This window comes from Rhea pennata, chromosome 21 (assembly GCF_028389875.1).
Source record: "Rhea pennata isolate bPtePen1 chromosome 21, bPtePen1.pri, whole genome shotgun sequence".
In the NCBI taxonomy this organism is placed as follows: domain Eukaryota; kingdom Metazoa; phylum Chordata; class Aves; order Rheiformes; family Rheidae; genus Rhea; species Rhea pennata.
In genome coordinates this window covers 9,456,674-9,475,806 of record NC_084683.1, presented here as the reverse complement: position 1 = coordinate 9,475,806, position 19,133 = coordinate 9,456,674, and the positions used below count along the sequence as shown (strand labels likewise).

The window sequence follows — 19,133 nt, the reverse complement described above, 5'->3', positions numbered from 1 at the left end:
AGCACAAGAACCAGGCAATAGTTTTTGAGAAAGAAATAGCGCTTTAGGGCTTACCAGAATACTTAACTGCTTTTAAAAGCAGTAAAGGGAGGCTTTTGGCCATATCAAATGGAGCAGAGTCCTGCACAGACTATTGCAACCACAGAACACTTTTCCAGATTGGAATGCTGCTGCAAGCAGCATTCTGCGCCACGCAGATTGTTCTAAAAACCCCAATCTCCAGCCCTTTTGTGGAAAGAGTGGGTGGCTCTTAAAAGAGCCTTTGGGTGGGGAACAAAAAAGAACTTAAGGCCTGCTGACTGAACTGGTCAGTCTTTGCAGAGCCCTCACTTGCCCTTAGCTTTATGGCTCTCAGTCTTCTTGGGCAGCAGCACGGCCTGGATATTGGGTAGCACGCCGCCCTGCGCGATGGTGACGCCGCCGAGAAGCTTGTTGAGCTCCTCGTCGTTGCGGACGGCGAGCTGCAAGTGGCGCGGGATGATGCGTGTCTTCTTGTTGTCGCGGGCGGCGTTGCCCGCCAGCTCCAGGATCTCGGCTGTCAAGTACTCCATGACAGCAGCCAGGTAGACGGGCGCCCCAGCGCCCACGCGCTCGGCGTAGTTGCCCTTGCGCAGCAGGCGGTGGACGCGGCCGACGGGGAACTGGAGGCCGGCACGGGACGAGCGCGACTTGGCCTTAGCACGCGCTTTGCCTCCCTGCTTCCCGCGGCCCGACATCAGCCCTGCACCAGCGCTCGCTGCGGATAGAAAACATAAACGGCCTCGGGCCCTGCTTTTTATACCCTGAGAGGAATTGAAACTGCGTGTTCTGATTGGCTGTCCGGCTGCTTCTCAGGCGAGCCAATAGGACAGCACCAACGAGCAGGGAGACGTGTTTCTGCTGTCCAATAGCGGCGCGCGATTTGGAGCCGCTTATTTCCACGCGGGGCACGGGCAGTAGCCAAGCAAAGTCCGCTAGCGGCGCGGGGAAGTTGTAAAGCGAGGGCTATTCCGGGCAGTGCAGGGCTGCTGCAAACCGCGGGGAGGGCTCGCGGGACGCCGTGACCGGGTCGCAGAAAGGCGACAGAAAGCGGCGCCTTGCATCTTCCCCTTCTCTTTGTTCACAGAAACCCGGATTATACAATATAGCTTAAAATTTTAAGATAAACTATTTGGGGAGAAGCTTGCGGTGAAATTAAATGCCAGCTATCGGCTTACCCTCCCGCCTGAGGAGAGTTTTCAGCGTTTAATTTTAGCTTTTAATTGTTGTGGTCTACAGCTCCGCCTGACCCCTACAGCTCGCGAGGCTGCCTTGTCTTGGGACGGCGGCGCTGGGCGCTGATTGGCTGCGCGGAGAGCTGGCGGCGTTTCCATTGGTGCGGAGGCGAGACCGGCCAGGCCGCGCAGGCAGGAGTTTGGAGGGGGCGGTGGTGGCAAGCGGCTGAAGTTTCCCCTCAGGTCCGCAATTGCCGTATATAAAAGAACTCCGGCGGGGGGGGGGGGGGGGGGGGCTTTGAGTGTGTTGTGTGCGAGCTGGGGAGTTATTAATTTGAGCTGGAGTTTAGTTTCGAGTCACTTTTTAATGCATTTTTTTTTCTCTGTGGGGTCTTGATCATGCTAAAATTTTTTTTTTGGGGGGGGGAACCCAAAACACGGCGTGGGGGGGGGGAAAGGGTTTTCACGAAATTTTAATTCCTAAAATTCTATTTAGAAACCTTCACAGCATGTGCGCACGTCCCACAGTGTCTAGCTCGCCGCAGCGCTCTCGCCCGCATCTCCCCTTCCACCCGCGCCTCCTCCTGCATCGCTGCTGAACGTCGTCTCCCACCTCCAGCAGCTCCGTGGTGATGCTAAAGCGCGTCGCAACGGTACGTAAAGCCCATGGGGAGGCGCCGGGGTGCTGTAAGTAAGAGCCCGGATAGCTCAGTCGGCAGAGCATCAGACTTTTAATCTGAGGGTCCAGGGTTCAAGTCCCTGTTCGGGCGACTATGGTTTTTTTTTGTTCTGGGGCTTTCCAGCGTCTTTGGAGGCTTCTTCCACCCTTTCCTCCTCCGACCCTGGCTCCGTAGCCCCTGCTTGAGGGTGTTTTTTTCCCCCCCTCTTTATCATTATTATTTCCCCCCCCCTCTTTCTCCACTGCTTTTCCCACCGGCGCTGAGCTGTGTGGGGCCTGGCGGGGCTGCCCACACGGCTGGTCCCATGGTGTAATGGTTAGCACTCTGGACTCTGAATCCAGCGATCCGAGTTCAAATCTCGGTGGGACCTTGTCAACTTTTTTTTCCCCGGAGCCTTTCCCACGCGTGGTTATTTTGCTGTTTTCTCACAGCTCCTGACTGCAGGAGGTGCGAGGTGGTCCTGTTGTGCTCTGCTGCAGACACTGCATTTTGTTTTCCATCACAACAAGCTCTTTCGCTCTTTAGAGGTTTTTCTTTTTCATGTATATTTCTTTAAAAAAAAAAAACAGAAATCGTTGTGGAGTGAAACTGGGAAAACGCTGATGCTCGCTGCTGCAGCTGTTACTGGGAGGTTTGGTTCCTCCCAGGGTGGATTGTGGTGGTGGTTTTGGTTGGAGCCACTTCCTGTCCTGGAGAGTAGATGGATTTTTGAGGGATTTAGCAGATCTGCAGAGGATAAGAAATGCCCTGAAAGCCAGAGACTGTTTGAAACACCACACATGTCACCCTGTTGGCAACTGCGTGTAACACCCCATCCCCTCCATGTGTGAAACCCCTTGGGGACCACATGTGATGCTCCGTGAGTGCCACCAACTCTGGGACCTCAGGCGCCACCCCAGGGTGACATCATGTTGTCTTGATCCCAAAAGGCAAAAGAAATAGGTGGAGTGACCACTTCTCCCACTGTTTCATCTCCCACCCAGTGTGGAGAACACCTGGGCTCTCCCAGTCCCTCCTAGAACCTCTGCCCCTGACCCCATGGCCCTAATGGTGGCGGCTCTTCTTCTGGGCCTTGGTGAGTGATGAGGGGGATTATGGGGACACCTTGCTCCAAGGGGTTGGTGGCCCATGGGGGGACACAGCCCCTCAGCATCAGCCCCCAACGAGCCCCATGTCCCTTGCTGGCTGGTGGCCCAAGCAGGGTGCAGGCAGGTGAGTATGGTGACGGGGGGATGAGGACAGAGCTGGGGACACCAGGACAGGAGTATGGTCATGAGAGGACAAGGAGGGTTGAGGACAGAGGACTCTCACACATGAGTACAAGCATGTGGACAGGAACCAGGTGGGGGATGCTGAGATGTGCAGATGAGGACATGGGGACAGAACTTGAGGGCACAGGGACAAGGGAGAGGACATGGACGTATGGGTGGGGAGATAGGGGCGTAGTTGGAGGAGGGAGGGATGTGAGTGTGAGCATGAAGATGGGGGGATGCAGGGACATAAAAAGCTGAGGATGGGGCAGGGGACACAGGGTTGTAAGTAGAAGGGTGGGGACAGAAGCTGCAGGGATGCTCGTGGTGCTGTGTGAGGGCCTGGCTGAGCCCCAAGTGGGGCTGAGGATGCCTGGGAGATACCTGTATGGGTTAAGGGATGCCCAGGGATTCATATGGGACAATGGGGTCTCCGGAGTCCTCCTGGGAGTTAGAGGAGACCAGGGAATCACCACGGGTCTGGGGATTTCCTCCAGGGAACAAGGTGTCTCTGGGGTGCCCATGGGTCAGGGGGAGTCCCTAGGGTGTTCATGTGGGGTAGGTGCTGTACAGGGGCGGGGGGTCCTGGGGTCTGCATGGACTAGAAGTTTCTCTAGGGTGTTTCTGGGGGCCAGGAGCTGTCCCTTGGGTCTCCCTGAACGAGGAGTGTCCCTGGGGTATCCCCATGGGGCCATCTCCCACTGCCTGTCCTTTCTTTGACTAGTTACCCGGTATCCCCCATCCACGGTGTCCTTGAGCGACGTGTGGGGACGATGGAGGTGAGACTTGGGGCGCTGACCACAACCCCTAGGTAGGACCGAGCCACCCCAGGGCTGGGGGGGGGGGGCTTTCCTGGGGGAAATCTGGGCTATGGGGAAGCCCTGTCTAGACTCAGCCCCCACTGCCCCTCTAGGCATCCCATCTGCTCCTGTAAGGAGCCCCCTCACCTCAGTACAGCCTGAGATGGCACTAGCAGCCCAACAGAGAGATATCCAGGTGCCTTGGGGGCTTGGGGGGGGTGTTGTTGGGGGGTTTGGGTCATTAGGGGTGTAATGGGAGTCAGAGGGTCATTTTGGGGGTTTATTGAATCTGAGGAGGTAATGGGGAGCTATTTGGGGTCAGAGAATGCCAGAACAGTTGAGACTGGAAGGATCATCTGGAGATCTTTCAGTCCTATCGTCCTGCTCAAGCAGAGTCAGTGCAGGGTTGACGGTGGCTGTTGAATGTGCAGGGGGTGGTGGGGAATTAGTGGCCAGTTGGAGGGGGAGTATTAGGGAAATGAGGGGGCAGAGGGCCAGTGGGAGGTGCTGGTGGGGCAATGAGGCAGGGGTGTGTGGGGGGCTGAGGTGCCCTGACCCTGCCCTCTGCCCCCCAGGTTTCTCCTTGAGCAGCGCGGTATGCCTCGGGCTGGGTGCAGGGGTGCTGCTGCTGGCACTGGTGGGGGTTGAGATCCTGCTGGCCCCCCACCGCAGGCGGCCCTAGCCCAGCCCTTCCTGCCCCCCAGCACCTCCCGTCTTGCCCCACCATCCCATTCCCTACGAACCCCCTTCCACGTTCCTTCTTGGGAATACCTTCTGCAGCTTCCCCCTTTGTACCCTGTGTCCCCTCCTGCCCCACAATCCCTCTTCCTGCTCCATGGCTCCGCAGTGACCCCCCAGCACCTGCCAGACCCGGGACAGGGCAGGGAGCTCACTTCTCCACTCCTCACCTTTGGCCTTTCCCATCCCATTGGGCGTCATGGGTGATACCCCATGTGTGGCACCCCACTGGCAACCCTGTGGAACATCCTCAGGGACCTTGCGCAGGCGACACTGTGTTGAGTACCATGTATGATGCCCCATGAGTGTCACCACATCGCAGAGCACATTAGATGCCCCATATGTGATAGCTCTTTGGATTCAATGTGTGACATCTCATGTGTGTCATCGTGTTGGTGATCACACCTGCTGCTCCATCAGGGGTGGTGGGTTATGGCCTGTTGAGTGCCATCGTGATGCCCCACGGTTGTCACATCTTAGGGTCTATGTGTGACATACCACATGTGACTGCCTGTTAGGGGATGTTGTCTCCCATGTGAGCTCCCATTGGGGCCCTTGTTTGATGTCCCACATAGAATCATGGAATCAGTAAGGTTGGGAGGGACCTCTGGAGATCATCTAGTCCAACCCCCCGACTCAAGCAGGGCCACCTACAGCATATTAGACACCATCGCATCCACGTGGGCTTCGAGTATCTCCAGAGAAGCAGACTCCACAACCTCTCTGGGCAAGCTGTTCCAGTGCTCAGTCACTCTCGCAGTGAAGAAATTCCTCTGCCCGTTCAGGCAGAACTTCCTGTGGTTCAGTTTGTGCCTGGTGACTCTTCTCCTGTCATATGGGGCAACTAAAAGGAGTTCAGCCCCATCCCCTGACACCCTCCCTTCAGATACTTATGCACATTGATAACACCCCCCCCCAAGTCTTCTCTTCCCCAGGCTAAACAGGACCAGCTCTCACAGCCATTCCTCAGAGGGCAGATGCTCCAGTCCTCTGATCATCTTTGTAGACCTACTCTGGACTCTCTCCAGGAGCTCCATGTCTCCATTGTACAGGGGAGCCCACAACTGGATGCGGTACTTGAGATGTGGCCTCCCCAGGGCTGAGCAGCGGGGCAGGATCAGCTCCCTTGACCTGCTGGCAACACTCTTCCTAATGCAGCCCAGGAGACCATTGGACTTCCTGGCCACAAGGGCACATTGCTGGCTCATGGTCAGCTTGTCGTCCACCAGCACTCCCAGGTCCTTCTCTGCAGAGCTGCTTTCCAGCAGCTCAGCCCCCAGCCTGTACTGGTGCACATGGTTATTCCTTCCCAGGTACAGGACCCTGCACTTGCCCTTGTTGAACCTCAGGAGGTTCCTCTCTGCCCAGCTCTCCAGCCTCTCCAGGTCTCTCTGAAGGGCAGCACAGCCCTCATGGGTATCAGCCACTCCTCCCAGCTTGGTATCAGCAGCAAACTTGCTGAGGAGGCCCTCTGTGCCTTCATCCAGGTCACTGATGAAGCAGTTGACCAGGATGGGGCCCAGTCCTGAGCCCTGGGGGATTCCACTAGCCACAGACCTCCAATTATACACTGCACCATGGAGCACAACCCGCTGAGCCCTGCCTTTCAGCCACTTCTCAGTCCACCTCACACTCCGCTCCTCTAACCCACACTTCCAGAGCTTGCCTGGGAGGATGTTATGGGAGTGTTGAAAGCCTTGCTGAAGTTAAGGTACACAGCGTCCACTGCTCTGCCCTCATCTACCCACCCAGTCATGCTGCCATAGAAGGCCATCAGATTGGTTAAGCAGGACTTCCCCTTGGTGAATCGATGTGGACTACTCCTGATAACCTTCTTATTCTCCATCTGCTTGGAGATGACATCCAGAATGAGCTGTTCCATGACCTTTCCAGGGATGGAGGTGAGGCTGACTGGTGTGTAGTTTTGTGGCTCCTCCTTGTTGCCCTTTTGGAAGACTGTGTCCCCCTCCATGGGGGACCATTTGTGCCAGCCCACAGGTGACAGCACACTGGGGAGTGTCTGTAACCCAGTTGGGACCTAGATGCGGCACCCTGCAAGTGTCACCTCATTAGGTGCCACCTGTGACATGCCAAGTGTGAAACTGCACCGGGGGCTGAGTATGGCCTTGCAGAGTTGTGCCATCTCCTCGGGGACAGCGTGTGACATCCAAGGGGTGTTGCCCTCTATATGCCACCCCTTTGGCACAACCTGTGGTTCTCCATGTGTGACCCCTTGGAGGACTGTGTGTCACTGCCCTGCTGTGTGCCAACCCCTCGAGGAAAGTTGGTGCCTCCCCGGGTTGACGTCATCTCATCCTCACCCTAAGGGGAACTGAAACCGCCTGTGCATCCACTTCCCTTCCCATTCTTTCGCCTCTGGCCTGGTGTGGGGGACACCTGGTCAGAGCCACAGTGGGGTCCTGGCTCTCCCAGTGTCCCCTAGAGCTGCTGCCCATGATCCAAAGACAGGACGTGGCTCCTGCTGCCCCACAGCCCTGATGATGGCAGCGGCTCTCATCCTGCTGGGCCTTGGTGAGTGATGGGGCAATGATGGGGACCCGCTGTGCTGGGAGGAGGAGAGGAGTTTTGTGGAGGTGACGAGGACGCCCTGCCCGGGAACGTGGTGGTGGTGGAGACCCCCTACCCCGTGTGGGGATGGTGGGGACACCCTACGCCAAGTTGCTGGTGGAGCACGGAGGGCAGGGCTCCGCTGGCAGCAGCCCCCAACGAGCCCCTTGTCCTTTGCAGGCTGGTGGCTGGTGGTGCTGAGTGGGGTAGGAGGAGGTGAGTATGTGTCTGGGGCCAGGTGCATGGTGGGAGCAGGAGAGGAGGATGGTCAGAGGGGGACTGTCAAGGTGGATGAGGGGAGAGGGTGCAGGGCTGTGAGTAGAAGTGTGTGGACGGGGAGAGTCTTGTGTAGGGGAAGCGTGGGCTTTGAGGCCAGGGCCTGAGGGCTGTGGAGAAGCTGTTGGGGTGCAGGGCCACGAGTGTGAGGGCAGGGAGAGGAGATGGAGGGTTGTCAGAGTAGGGAGGCAGGGAGTGGAATGGGAGGGGGCGTGCAGGGCTGTGAGTCGTAGGGTGTGGAGAAGGATGGGAGAGAGGGCCAAGGGTGGGAGCATGGGTAGAGTGAAGGGGAAGAGGGATAGGGGACGAGGGGTCTTCTGAGATGTCCTTAAGAAGGTGTGGATGAGACTAGTCCCCAGCTCACTGTTATCTCCCTGCTCCAGAGCGCCGACCCTTCCTGTCGGTGCACCCCAGCCAGGAAGTGGCCATGGGGGACATTGTCACCCTGCAGTGCCACGTGCCCCGGCCGGCTCCCAGGGTCCTGGTCTACAAGGAGGGAGATGGGAGTTACCTATGGTACCAGTCAAAGGTGACAGATATGGCTGAGTTCTCTGTGGAAGTGTTGACAAGGGACATTGGTGGGAGATACCGGTGCCGGTATGAGATCCTGAATCTGTCTAAGTCCTTGAAGACGAGCAACGCTGTGGAGCTGGTGGTGCTGGGTGAGGGTCTGGCTGAGGCATGTGTGGGGCTAGGGTGCGTGGGGTTCCTCTCTGGGAGTGGGGCAGTGCTGGGGTGTCCCCTGTGGGTTATGGGATGCCCAAGGGAGGCTGGTGGTTAGAGGATACCTGTGTGGTGTCCATGGGGCAGAGGGTGCTGGAGGTCACTGAATGGGTTAGGAGGTGCCTTGGGGGTCCGTGTGGAGCAGCAGGTATGTGTGGACCCAGTGTGATCTGGGGGGAGGGGGGGGACGAGGGTGTTTCCCTTGGGTCTGAGGATTCCCCTAAATGAAGAGTGTCCACGTGGGAGTGTCTCTGGGGTCTTTGTGGGGCAGGGGTTGTCCTTGGGCATGTCTGTAGGGTCTTCATAGGCCAGGGGGTGTCCCCAGTGTCGCTGCAGTTTCCCTGTGGGGCCTGTCTCATTTTTCTTCCTTTCTCTGACTAGATACCCAGTTCCCCCCACCCACAGTGTCCCTGAGCCCTGGGGGTTGTGTGGGGACGGGCACCAATGTCACCATCCAGTGTGAGTCCATGTACGGGGCCACCTTCATCCTGCACAAGGCCGGGCGCTCGGGCCACATCCAGCGCAAGGACCCTGACGTCAGGGGCACGGCCACCTTTGTCCTCCCCGAGGTGACCCCATCTGACAGCGGGACCTACGGGTGCTCCTACCGTCCCCGAGGGCACCCCTTTATCTCCTCGCACCCCAGTGCTGAGGTGACGCTGCAGGTTGGACCTGGTGGGCCCAGCACAACTTCCACCCCACCACTACCCCCAGGTAAGACTTGGCTGCAACAAGGGCTGTGTGGGAGCATTAGTTGTGGGTAGTTGTTGGTCCAGGGATGATGGGGGACTGTGTGAGGGCCATGGGGTGTGGGACAGGAGCAGAGGTTTGGTGTTGGTGGTTCTGAGTCATCTGGGTGTTAATGGGAGGCACTAGGGAGGTTGAGAGCTTCTAGTGGGTGTGGAGCAATGGGGTTGATTGGGTTATTGGGGGTAGCTTGGGTGCTCTTTTGGGTGGGTATTGGGTGTCACTGGGGATGTGGTCAGCAATGGGGGGGCTTCTGGGTCTTATGGGGAGGTTGGTGGAAGCCCTGGAGGGTGCAGCTAATGCTGGTTATTGTGTGGGGGAGTTAGAGGCTTTGGGAAAATAAGGGGTCATTAGGGTGCCTTGGAGGGAGGAGGGGCAGCAGGAGGGTGGGGAGATCGTGCCGTGGGTCTGAAGTATCTGACCCTTCTCTCTGCCCCCCAGATTTCTCCTTGATCAACACGGTGCGCCTGGTGCTGGGTGCAGGGGTGCTGGTGGTGCTGCTGCTGCTGAGATTCTGCTGGCCCTGCGTCGTGGGGGGCCCTAGTCCAGCCCTTCCTGCCCCCCAGCACCCTCCTGCATAATCCCCAATGCCCATCCCTCTCCCAGGACCCCCATTCCTGCTCCAAAGCTCAGCCTTCCTACTCCCCAGAAGCTTCCTTCTTGCCCCAAATCTTTCCCTGTCTGTTTTATGTCCCCTCCTGACCCACAATCACCCTTCCTGACCCATGGCCCCCCCGGTACCCGCCAGCAGAACTGACAGTCCTGGGACAAGGCTGGGAGGTCCCTTCTCCGATTCCACCCCTGCCCATCCCATCAGGCACTGTGCGGGACACAGCACATGTGACACCCCACCGGGACCTACGAGGGACACATCCTCGCAGACCTCATGCAGGTGACACTGTGTTGGGGACCATGCATGATGCCCCACGAGTGTTGTCACCTTGCAGACCACACAATGCCACTCAGGGTTCAGCCACTTGTGGCCAGCATGTGATATTCCACATGTGACTTTGTGTTGGGGACCATGTGTGCCATCCCTTCAGGGCTGGTGGGTTATGGCCTGTTGGGTGCTGCTGCACGAGTGTCACGGCATTGGGGACTGTGTGTGACATGCCATGTGTGAGAGCCTGTTGGGGGACTGTCTCCCCCATAGGAGCTCCCCTGGGGGCCTTTGATTGATGTCCCACACATTACCCTGATGGCCAACCATGTAGGATGCCCCACATGTGGCTCTACTGAGAGTCTGCTGGTGATGACTGAGGCCCCAACAGTGTGTCACAGAATCCCAGAATGGTTGAAGTCGGAAGGGACCTCTGGAGATCATCTAGTCCAACCCTCCCTTCAGATACTTATGCACATTGATAACATCCCCCCTCAGTCTTCTCTTCCCTAGGCTAAACAGGACCAGCTCTCGCAGCCGCTCCTCAGAGGGCAGATGCTCCAGTCCTCTGATCGTCTTCGGAGCCCTACTCTGGACTCTCTCCAGGAGCTCCACGTCTCTCTTGTACTGGGGAGCCCACAACTGGACAGATTACATGAGATGTGGCCTCCCCAGGGCTGAGTAGAGGGGCAGGATCAGCTCCCTCGACCTGCTGGCAACACTCTCCCTAATGCAGCCCAGGAGACCATTGGCCTTCCTGGCCACAAGGGCACGTTGCTGGCTCATGGTCAGCTTGTCGTCCACCAGCACTCCCAGGTCCTTCTCTGCAGAGCTGCTTTCCAGCAGCTCAGCCCCCAGCCTGTACTGGTGCACATGGTTATTCCTTCCCAGGTGCAGGACCCTGCACTTGCCCTTGTTGAACCTCAGGAGGTTCCTCTCTGCCCAGCTCTCCAGCCTCTCCAGGTGTCTCTGAAGGGCAACACAGCCCTCATGGGTATCAGCCACTCCTCCCAGCCAGGTATCAGCAGCAAACTTGCTGAGGAGGCCCTCTGTGCCTTCATCCAGGTCACTGATGAAGCAGTTGACCAGGATGGGGCCCAGTCCTGAGCCCTGGGGGACTTCACTAGCCACAGGCCTACAACTAGACACTGCACCATGGAGCACAAACCGCTGAGCTCTGCCTTTCAGCCACTTCTCAGTCCACCTCACACTCCGCTCCTCTAACCCGCACTTCCAGAGCTTGCCTGGGAGGATGTTATGGGAGAGAGTGTTGAAAGCCTTGCTGAAGCCAGGCTATACAGTGTCCACTGCTCTGCCCTCATCTACCCAACCTGCCATGCTGCCATAGAAGGCTATCAGATTGCTTAAGCAGGATTTCATAGAATCAGTAAGGTTGGAAGGAACCTCTGGAGATCATCTGGTCTAACCTCCCTGCTCAGCAGGTGACCTGGAGCATGTTAGACAGGGTTGCATGCAGGCGGGCCTTGAATATCTCCAAAGAAGAAGATATTCAAGATTTCCCCTTGGTGAATCCGTGCTGACTACTGCTGATCACCTTCTTATCCTCCATCTGCTTGGAGATGACATCCAGAACAAGCTGTTCCATGACCTTTCCAGGGATGGAGGTGAGGCTGACTGGCGTGTAGTTTCCTGGGTCCTTCTTCTTGCCCTTTTGGAAGACTGCAGTGACATTGGCTTTCTTCCAGTCCTCAGGCACCTCTCCATTCTCTGGGACTTTTCAAAGATTATGGAGAGCGGCCTGGCAACAACATCCACCGGCTCCCTCAGTACCCGTGGGTGCATCCCATCAGAGCCCATGGATTTGTGGATGTCAAGATTGCCCAGAAGTTCTCTAATCCTATCCTCCTCAGCCAAAGGAAAATCTTCCCTTCTCCAGACCTTCTCCCTCACATCCAGGCTCTGGGATTCTTGAGGGCTGCCCTTAGCAGTGAAGACTGAAGCATAGAAGGCATTCAGTAGTTCTGCCTTCTCTGTATCCCTTGTCCTCAGGGCCCCTGCCCCATTCAGTAGCGGGCCCACATCTTCCGCCCGTCTTCCTCTTGCTACTGATGTATTTGAGGAAGCCCTCCTTGTTGTCCTTGACATCCCTTGCCAGGCTTAATTCCAAATGGGCCTTAGCCTTCCTCGTCGCATCTCTACATACTCTGACAGCATTCCTATAATCCTCCCAAGTAGCCTGTCCCCTCTTCCACAATCTATGTACTTTCTTCTTCCCTTGGAGTTTTGCCAGGAACTCCTTGCTCACCCATGCAGGGCTCCTGACCCCTTTGCTGCACTTCTTACCCATAGGGATGCACTGCTCTGGAGCTTGGAGGAAGTGATTTTTGAATACTAGGAGATGCTAGTATTCACCCCTTCCTTCTAGGGCCTTAACCCAAGTAGTAGACCAAGTAGGTCTCTGAAGAGCCCAAAGTCTGCTCTCCTGAAATCCAGGCTTGCAATGCTGCTTGTTGCCTTCCTTCCTTCCTGCAGGGTCTTCAACTCCGCCATCTCATGGTCACTGCAGCCAAGGCTACCTGCAACTTTCACATCTCCAACTGGTCCTTCTTTGTTGGTTAGGACAAGGTCCAGCAGGACACCCATCCTCATAGGCTCCTCCACCACCTGTGTCAAGCAGTTATCACTGATGCATTGCAGGAGCCTCCTGGACTGTTTGTGCCTAGCTGTGTTGGCCTTCCAGCAGATATCGGGGTGCCTGAAGTCCCCCATGAGAACCAGGGCCTGTGAGTGCGAGGCTACTTCCAGCTGTCTGTAGAAGGCCTCATCGACTTCCTCTTCCTGGTCAGGTAGCCTGTAGTAGGCACCCACAACAGTGTCCCCCATGTTAGCCTGCCCTTTGATCTTCACCCATAAGCTCTCGACTGCCTCCTCCTCCACCCCCAGACAGAGCTCCACGCATTCCACTTGCTCTCTCACGTAAAGAGCAACTCCACCACCTCGCCTCCCTGGCCTGTCTTTCCTAAAAAGCACCTCGCCATCCATGACGACATTCCAGTCATGCCAGCTACCCCACCATGTCTCTGTGACTGCAACGAGACCATGGGCCTGCGACTGCACACCGATCTCCAGTTCCTCCTGCTTATTCCCCATGCTGCGTGCATTGGTGTACAGGCCTTTCAGAGAGGTAGTCGTACCTGCAGGTTTCCCAGGAAGGGTGTACGTGGGTCCCCCAGAGCCACGTCCCACATGCACACCCCCAGCTGCATGCACCCGTTGGAGGCCCCCCAACCCGAGTTGTGTTTTATTGACTACCCTCTCTCCATGACTCTCCCCTTCCTACCTCATTTAAAGCCCTCTTTACCAGGCTGGCCAACCTGTTGGCAAAGACACCTGTGCCCCGCTTGGTGAGGTGGATCCCATCTCTCCCCACCAGTTGCTGATCTTCAAACAACATCCAGTGACCATAGAAACCAAAACCTTGTTGCCAACACGAGCGGCGCAGCCAGTTGTGAATTTGGAAAATTCATCTCCTCCTCCTCCCATCCCTCCCCCGAACCAGCAGGGCTGAGGAGAAGACCACCTGGGCTCACACACCCTGAACCACCATGCCCAAAGCCCTGAAGTCTTGACTGATTGTTCCCAGCTTGCTCTCCATATCATTAGCACCCATGTGAAAGAGCAGCAGAGGGTAGCAGTCTGATGAGCGGAGAAGCCTTGGCAGCCTTTCAGTGACACCTTGTATCTGTGGCCCTGGCCGGCAGCAAACCTCTCCAGAGGAGGGGTCAGGTCAGCAGCTAGGTGCCTCTGTCCCCCACAGCATGGAGTCACCCACAATAACCACCTCGTTGCCTCTTCCGAGTGGTCACGGAAGGCACGGGGTCTGACGACCCAGTTGCTTCCCTTAAAGTCAGGTCTGGGTCCTCCTCATTCTGGAGGGCATCAGGCTGGTTCTTCAGCTGCAAGTCCAAACCTACAGGAGGAGCAGGGGCCTTTCTTCTTCTTCTTCGACTTCTACAAGAAGCAACTAGTTTCCAGCCTTCTTGCACAGTGCTGTGCTGTACTATTTCACTCTGCACAGAGCCTTCCAGCAACTCCCCTGCTGCAGGGGATTGGGACTCCCAGAGCAGTACGGTCTCCAAGATGCCCAGTCTATCTCCTACTCACTTGCTCAGATGCTTTGCAGTCTGCTGACTTCATCCTGCAACTCCTTGACTTGACGACACAAATTGTCAACAGCAGCACGCCTCTTGCAGGAAGGTCGACTATGAGTCCAGGCCTTGCGGAGAGGCCCCAAGCTCTCCCTGCAGCCTGAGACCTGTAGGGCTGCATCTGCTGTAAGAGGGTCCGTCTGGATTGAAGCTTCCAACACAGCTGATGCAGCAATTCCAACAGCTACAGGCCAATGAGCTTTGCAGCAAGTTCGAACCATGTTTTTGTGAAAATGGGCACTACTAGGACTGGAAAAAAACAGGAAATAAAGAGGACCTCTTGCACCTCATTGCACTCCTGCTGCATCTGTCCACTGCACTCTAGGAGCTGTGCTTCAGGCCTGCCTCTTATATAGACCTCTCCCTACTACTGACTTACAGGATGCTTGACTCACCCTAATCCAGGGCCACCTGGATCAAAAGCCCCAACTCCCTCTAATCAGGGACAACCTAGACAAATCCTTAGCAGCAGCTACACCTAGCTAAAGCTGGGTGATAAGTGCTGGAGTTCCTCCCAGGAGAGCTTGTGGCCTCCTGCAGTTCCCTTGCTTGGCTCCCCTTACCTGTTAACAGTCACCCTCTAGTCCCCTCGTTCCATGGGGGTCAGGAGACCACAATGTCCAACAAGGGCCCCAGAAGTTCTAGGCAGAGCTGAGATAGTGCTGCGCAAACTACTGCGTGTGGGGGCTGCGCTCTGGGAGTTGCGCTTCTTGAACCTCAGAAGGTTTCTCCTTGCCGAACCCTCCAGCCACTGCAGGTCTCTCTGAAGGGCAGCACAGCCCTCAGGGGTATCAGCCACTCCTCCCAGCTTGGTATCAGCAGCAAACTTGCTGAGGAGGCACTCTGTGCCTTTCAGCCACTTCTCAATCCACTTCACACTCCGCTCCTCTAACCCGCACTTCCTGAGCTTGCCTGGGAGAATGTTATGGGAGAGAGTTTTGAAAGCCTTGCTGAAGTCAAGATGCACAGCGTCCACTGCTCTGCCCTCATCTGCCCACCCAGTCATGCTGCCATAGAAGGTTATCGGATTTGTTAAGCACCATTTCCCCTTGGTGAATCTGTGCTGACTACTCCTGATCACCTTCTTTTCCTCCATCTGCTTGGAGATGACATCCAGAACGAGCTGTTCCATGACCTTTCCAGGGATGCCGGTGAGGCTGACTGGAACCACATGTAGTTTTGTGGTTCCTCCTTGTTGCCCTTTTGGAAGACTGTGTCCCCCTCCATGGGGGACCATTTGTGCCAGCCCACAGGTGACAGCGCACTGGGAAGTGTCTCTAACATCGTACATGTGACAGCGAGTTGGGACCTGCATGCAGCATCCTGCAAGTGTCACCTCGTTAGGTGCCACCTGTGACATGCCAGGTGTGAAACTGCACCGGGGGCTGAGTATGGCCTCACAGAGTTGTGCCATCTCCTCGGGGACAGCATGTGACATCCAAGGGGTGTTGCCCTCTGTATGCCACCCCTTTGGCACAACCTGTGGTTCTCCATGTGTGACCCCTTGGAGGACTGTGTGTCACTGCCCTGCTGTGTGTCCCCTCGAGGACAGTTGGTACATCCCTGGGTTGACGTCATCTCATCCTCACCCTAAGGGGAACTGAAACCGCCTGTGCAGCCACTTCCCTTCCCATTCTTTTGCCTCCTGCCTGGTGTGGGGGACACCTGGTCAGAGCCACAGTGGGGTCCTGGCTCTCCCAGTGTCCCCTAGAGCTGCTGCCCATGACCCAAAGGCCGGACATGGCTCCTGCTGCCCCACAGCCCTGATGGCAGTGTCTCTCATCCTGCTGGGCCTCGGTGAGTGCTGGGGCAATGATGGGGACCCAGTGCGCTGGGGGGGGAGAGGAGTTTTGTGTAGGTGACGACGACAATGTGCCTTGGGAATGTGGTGGTGGTGGAGACCCCCTGCCCCGTTGTTGGTGGAGCATGGAGGGCAGGGCTCCGCTGGCAGCAACCCCCAACGAGCCCCTTGTCCTTTGCAGGCTGGTGGCTGGTGGTGCTGAGTGGGGTAGGAGGAGGTGAGTATGGGTGTTGGGCGATGAGCATGTGTGGAGCAGGGAAGGGGCATGGTCAGAGGGGGACGGTCAGGGTAGATGAGGGGAGAAGGTGCAAGGATGTGAGTAGAAGTGTGTGGATGGGGAGAGGCTTGTGTAGGGGAAGCGTGGGCTGTGAGGTCGGGGTCTGAGGGCTGTGGAGAAGCTGTTGGGGTGCAGGGACACGAGTGTGAGGGCAGGGAGAGGAGATGGAGGGAGACAGGGCCCGGAGTGGGAGAGATCGGTCAGGGCTGTGAGTCGTAGGGTGTGGAGAAGGACAGGGGAGAGAGGGCCAAGGGTGGGAGTGTGGATAGAGTGAAGGGGAAGAGGGATAGGGGACAAGGGGTCTTCTGAGATGTCCTTAAGAAGGTGTGAACATGGGATGGTCCCCAGCTCACTGTTGTCTCCCTGATCCAGAGCCCCGACCCTCTCTCTCAGTGCACCCCAGTGAGGAGCTGGTGGTAGGGGACATTGTCACCCTGCGGTGCTGCGTGCCCCGGCCGGCTCCCAGGGTCCTAGTCTACAAGGAGGGAGATTGGAGGTACCGACAGTACCGGGATGGGGTGAAGGATGTGGCTGAGTTCTCCCTGGAAGTGTCGACAAAGGACATTGGTGGGAGATACCGATGCCGGTACGAGATTCCAGAACTGTCGTGGGCCTTGAAGACGAGCGACCCCTTGGAGCTGGTGGTGCTGAGTGAAGGTCTGGCTGATCCACGAGTGGGGCTGAGGGTGCCTGGGGGTTCCTGTATGGGTGTGGGAGTAGTGCTGGGGTGTCCCCTGTGGGCTATGGGGTGCTGAGGGGAAGCTGGCGGTTAGAGGATACCTGTGGGGTGTCCATGGGGCAGAGGGTGCTGGAGGTCACTGAATGGGTTAGGAGGTGCCTTGGGGGTCCGTGTGGAGCAGCAGGTGTGTGGGGACCCCGTGTGATCTGGGGGGGACACAAGGGTGTTCCCTCGGGTCTGAGGATTTCCCTAAAAGAAGGGTGTCCCCATGGGTGTGGGAGTGTCCGTGGGGTCTTTGTGGGGCAGGGGTTGTCCTTGGGCATGTCTGTAGGGTCTTCGTAGGCCAGAGGGTTTCCCCAGTGTCGCTGCAGTTTCCCCGTGGGGCCTGTCTCACTGTCCTTCCTTTCCTTGACCAGTTACTCAATTTCCCCCCCCCCGCCACTGTGTCCCTGAAGCCCAAGGGACGTGTGGGGATGGGCACCAATGTCAGCATCCAGTGCCAGTCCACGTATGGGGCCACCTTCATCCTGCATAAGGCCGGGCGCTCGGGCCCCATCCAGCGCAAGGACCCTGACGTCAGGGGCACGGCCACCTTTGTCCTCCCTGATGTGATCCCATCCGACAGCGGGACCTACGGGTGCTCCTACCGTCCCCGAGGGCACCCCTTTATCTCCTCACACCCCAGTGCTGAGGTGACGCTGCAGGTGGGACCTGGGGGGCCCAGCACAGCCTCCGTCCCACCACTACCCCCAGGTAAGACTGAGCCACCCCAGGATTGTGGGGGGCCATTAGTTGTGGGTAGTTGTTGGTCCAGGGATGATGGGGGACTGTGTGAGGGCCATGGGGTGTGGGACAGGAGCAGAGGTTTGGTGTTGGTGGTTCTGAGTCATCTGGGTGTTAATGGGAGGCACTAGGGAGGCTGAGAGCTTCTAGTGGGTGTGGAGCAATGGGGTTGATTGGGTTATTGGGGGCAGCTTGGGTGCTGTGTCAAGGGTGCTCTTGGGGGGGTATTGGGTGTCACTGGGGATGTGGTCAGCAATGGGGGGCTCCTGGGTCTTATGGGAGGTTTGAGGCCCTGGAGGGTGCAGGTAATGTTGGTGAGTCTGTGAGGGAGTTAGTGGATTTGGGGAAGGAGGGAGTCGTTAGGGTGCCTTGGAGGGTGGAGGGGCAGTTGTGGGGAGGTTGTGCCATGGGTCTGAAATATCTGACCCTTCTCTCTGCCCCCCAGATTTCTCCTTGGGCAACACGATACGCCTGGTGCTGGGTGCAGGGGTGCTGGTGGTGCTGGTGGCGCTGGTGGGGGCTGAGATCCTGCCAGCCCTGTGCCGTGGGGGGCCCTAGCCCAGCCCTTCCTGCCCCCCAACACCCTCCTTCCTGCCTCATCATCCCCTTCCCTTCCCTACGACCCCCTTCCACATTCCTTCTTGCCCCACAGCTTCCCCTTTGTACCCTGTGTCCCCTCTTGCCCCACTATTCCCCTTCCTGCCCCATGGCCCTGCAGTGACCCCCCGGTACCTGCCAGACCCGGGACAGGGCTGGGAGCTCCCTTCTCCACTCCACACCACACTCCACCCCATTGGGCACCATGGGTGACACCGCACGTGTGGCACCGCACTGGGTCCTGCTCCGGGAGCTTGCGCAGGTGATGCTGTGTTGGGGCCCATGTATGATGGGCCATGAGTGTCATCACCTTGCAGACCACATGAGATGCCCCATATGTGACAGCTCTTTGGAGTCGATAAGTGACATGCCAGATGTGTCATCGTGCTGGGGACGTGAGGGGCGTGAAAATGCACTGCGGGTGGCATGTGGCTGCGTGTGGGGTGCCAGCCCCTCGGGGACTGGGTGTGTTGCCCCATGTGTGCCACCCCCTTGGGGACAGTCGGTGCCTCCCCACGGTGACGTCAGGTCATCGTCACCCCAAGGTCATCGTCACCCAACCTCAAGCGCTTCCGTGGCCACTTCCCCTGTCACTGTTCTGCCTCCCACCTGGTGTGGGGGGCATCCGGGCAGAGCCTCAGTGGGGCCCAATATCTCCCAGTGCCCTGCATTGCCACCGTCCCCACACACACTGCTGGATGCGGCCCATCCTGCCCCACAGCCCTGATGGTGGCAGCCTTCGTCCTGCTGGGCCTTGGTGAATGATGGATGCTGTGGATGCTGTGCTCGAGATTATGATGGAGACAAGCTTTCCTAGGGATGGTGCTGACAGGGACATCCTTTTTGGGGGGTTACAAGCACGCACTTCCCTGGGGGGGGGGAGGTTACAGGCACCCCCCACCCTTCGTAGGGATGGTGGGCACAGCCTGTGCCATGGTGTTGGTGGCACACGGGGAAAAGGGCTTCCCCCGG

General features: G+C 57.6%; 2 protein-coding genes and 2 non-coding genes across 4 annotated transcripts; 3 read left to right on the top strand and 1 right to left on the bottom strand.

The window, feature by feature from the left end:
- Nucleotides 1–289: 289 nt before the first annotated feature.
- Nucleotides 290–716, bottom strand: LOC134149716 (histone H2A type 2-C-like). The gene has a single exon (XM_062592927.1). It carries the CDS (start codon nt 714–716, stop codon nt 327–329), a length of 390 nt encoding a protein of 129 aa, XP_062448911.1. The 3' UTR covers nt 290–326.
- Nucleotides 717–1,890: 1,174 nt separating this feature from the next.
- Nucleotides 1,891–1,963, top strand: TRNAK-UUU (transfer RNA lysine (anticodon UUU)). Its single transcript has one exon. It is a non-coding gene; the product is annotated as a tRNA-Lys (tRNA).
- A 208-nt stretch (nt 1,964–2,171) lies between these two features.
- On the top strand, nt 2,172–2,243 carry TRNAQ-CUG (transfer RNA glutamine (anticodon CUG)). The gene has a single exon. It is a non-coding gene; the product is annotated as a tRNA-Gln (tRNA).
- Nucleotides 2,244–7,162: 4,919 nt separating this feature from the next.
- On the top strand, nt 7,163–18,122 carry LOC134149748 (leukocyte immunoglobulin-like receptor subfamily B member 2). The gene is made up of 10 exons (XM_062592954.1): nt 7,163–7,193; nt 7,410–7,445; nt 7,889–8,167; nt 8,610–8,942; nt 9,417–9,518; nt 15,786–15,821; nt 16,007–16,042; nt 16,475–16,746; nt 17,198–17,534; nt 18,010–18,122. The coding sequence occupies exons 1-10, from the start codon at nt 7,163–7,165 to the stop codon at nt 18,120–18,122; spliced, it is 1,575 nt and encodes a 524-aa protein (XP_062448938.1).
- The last annotated feature ends 1,011 nt before the right edge of the window (nt 18,123–19,133 follow it).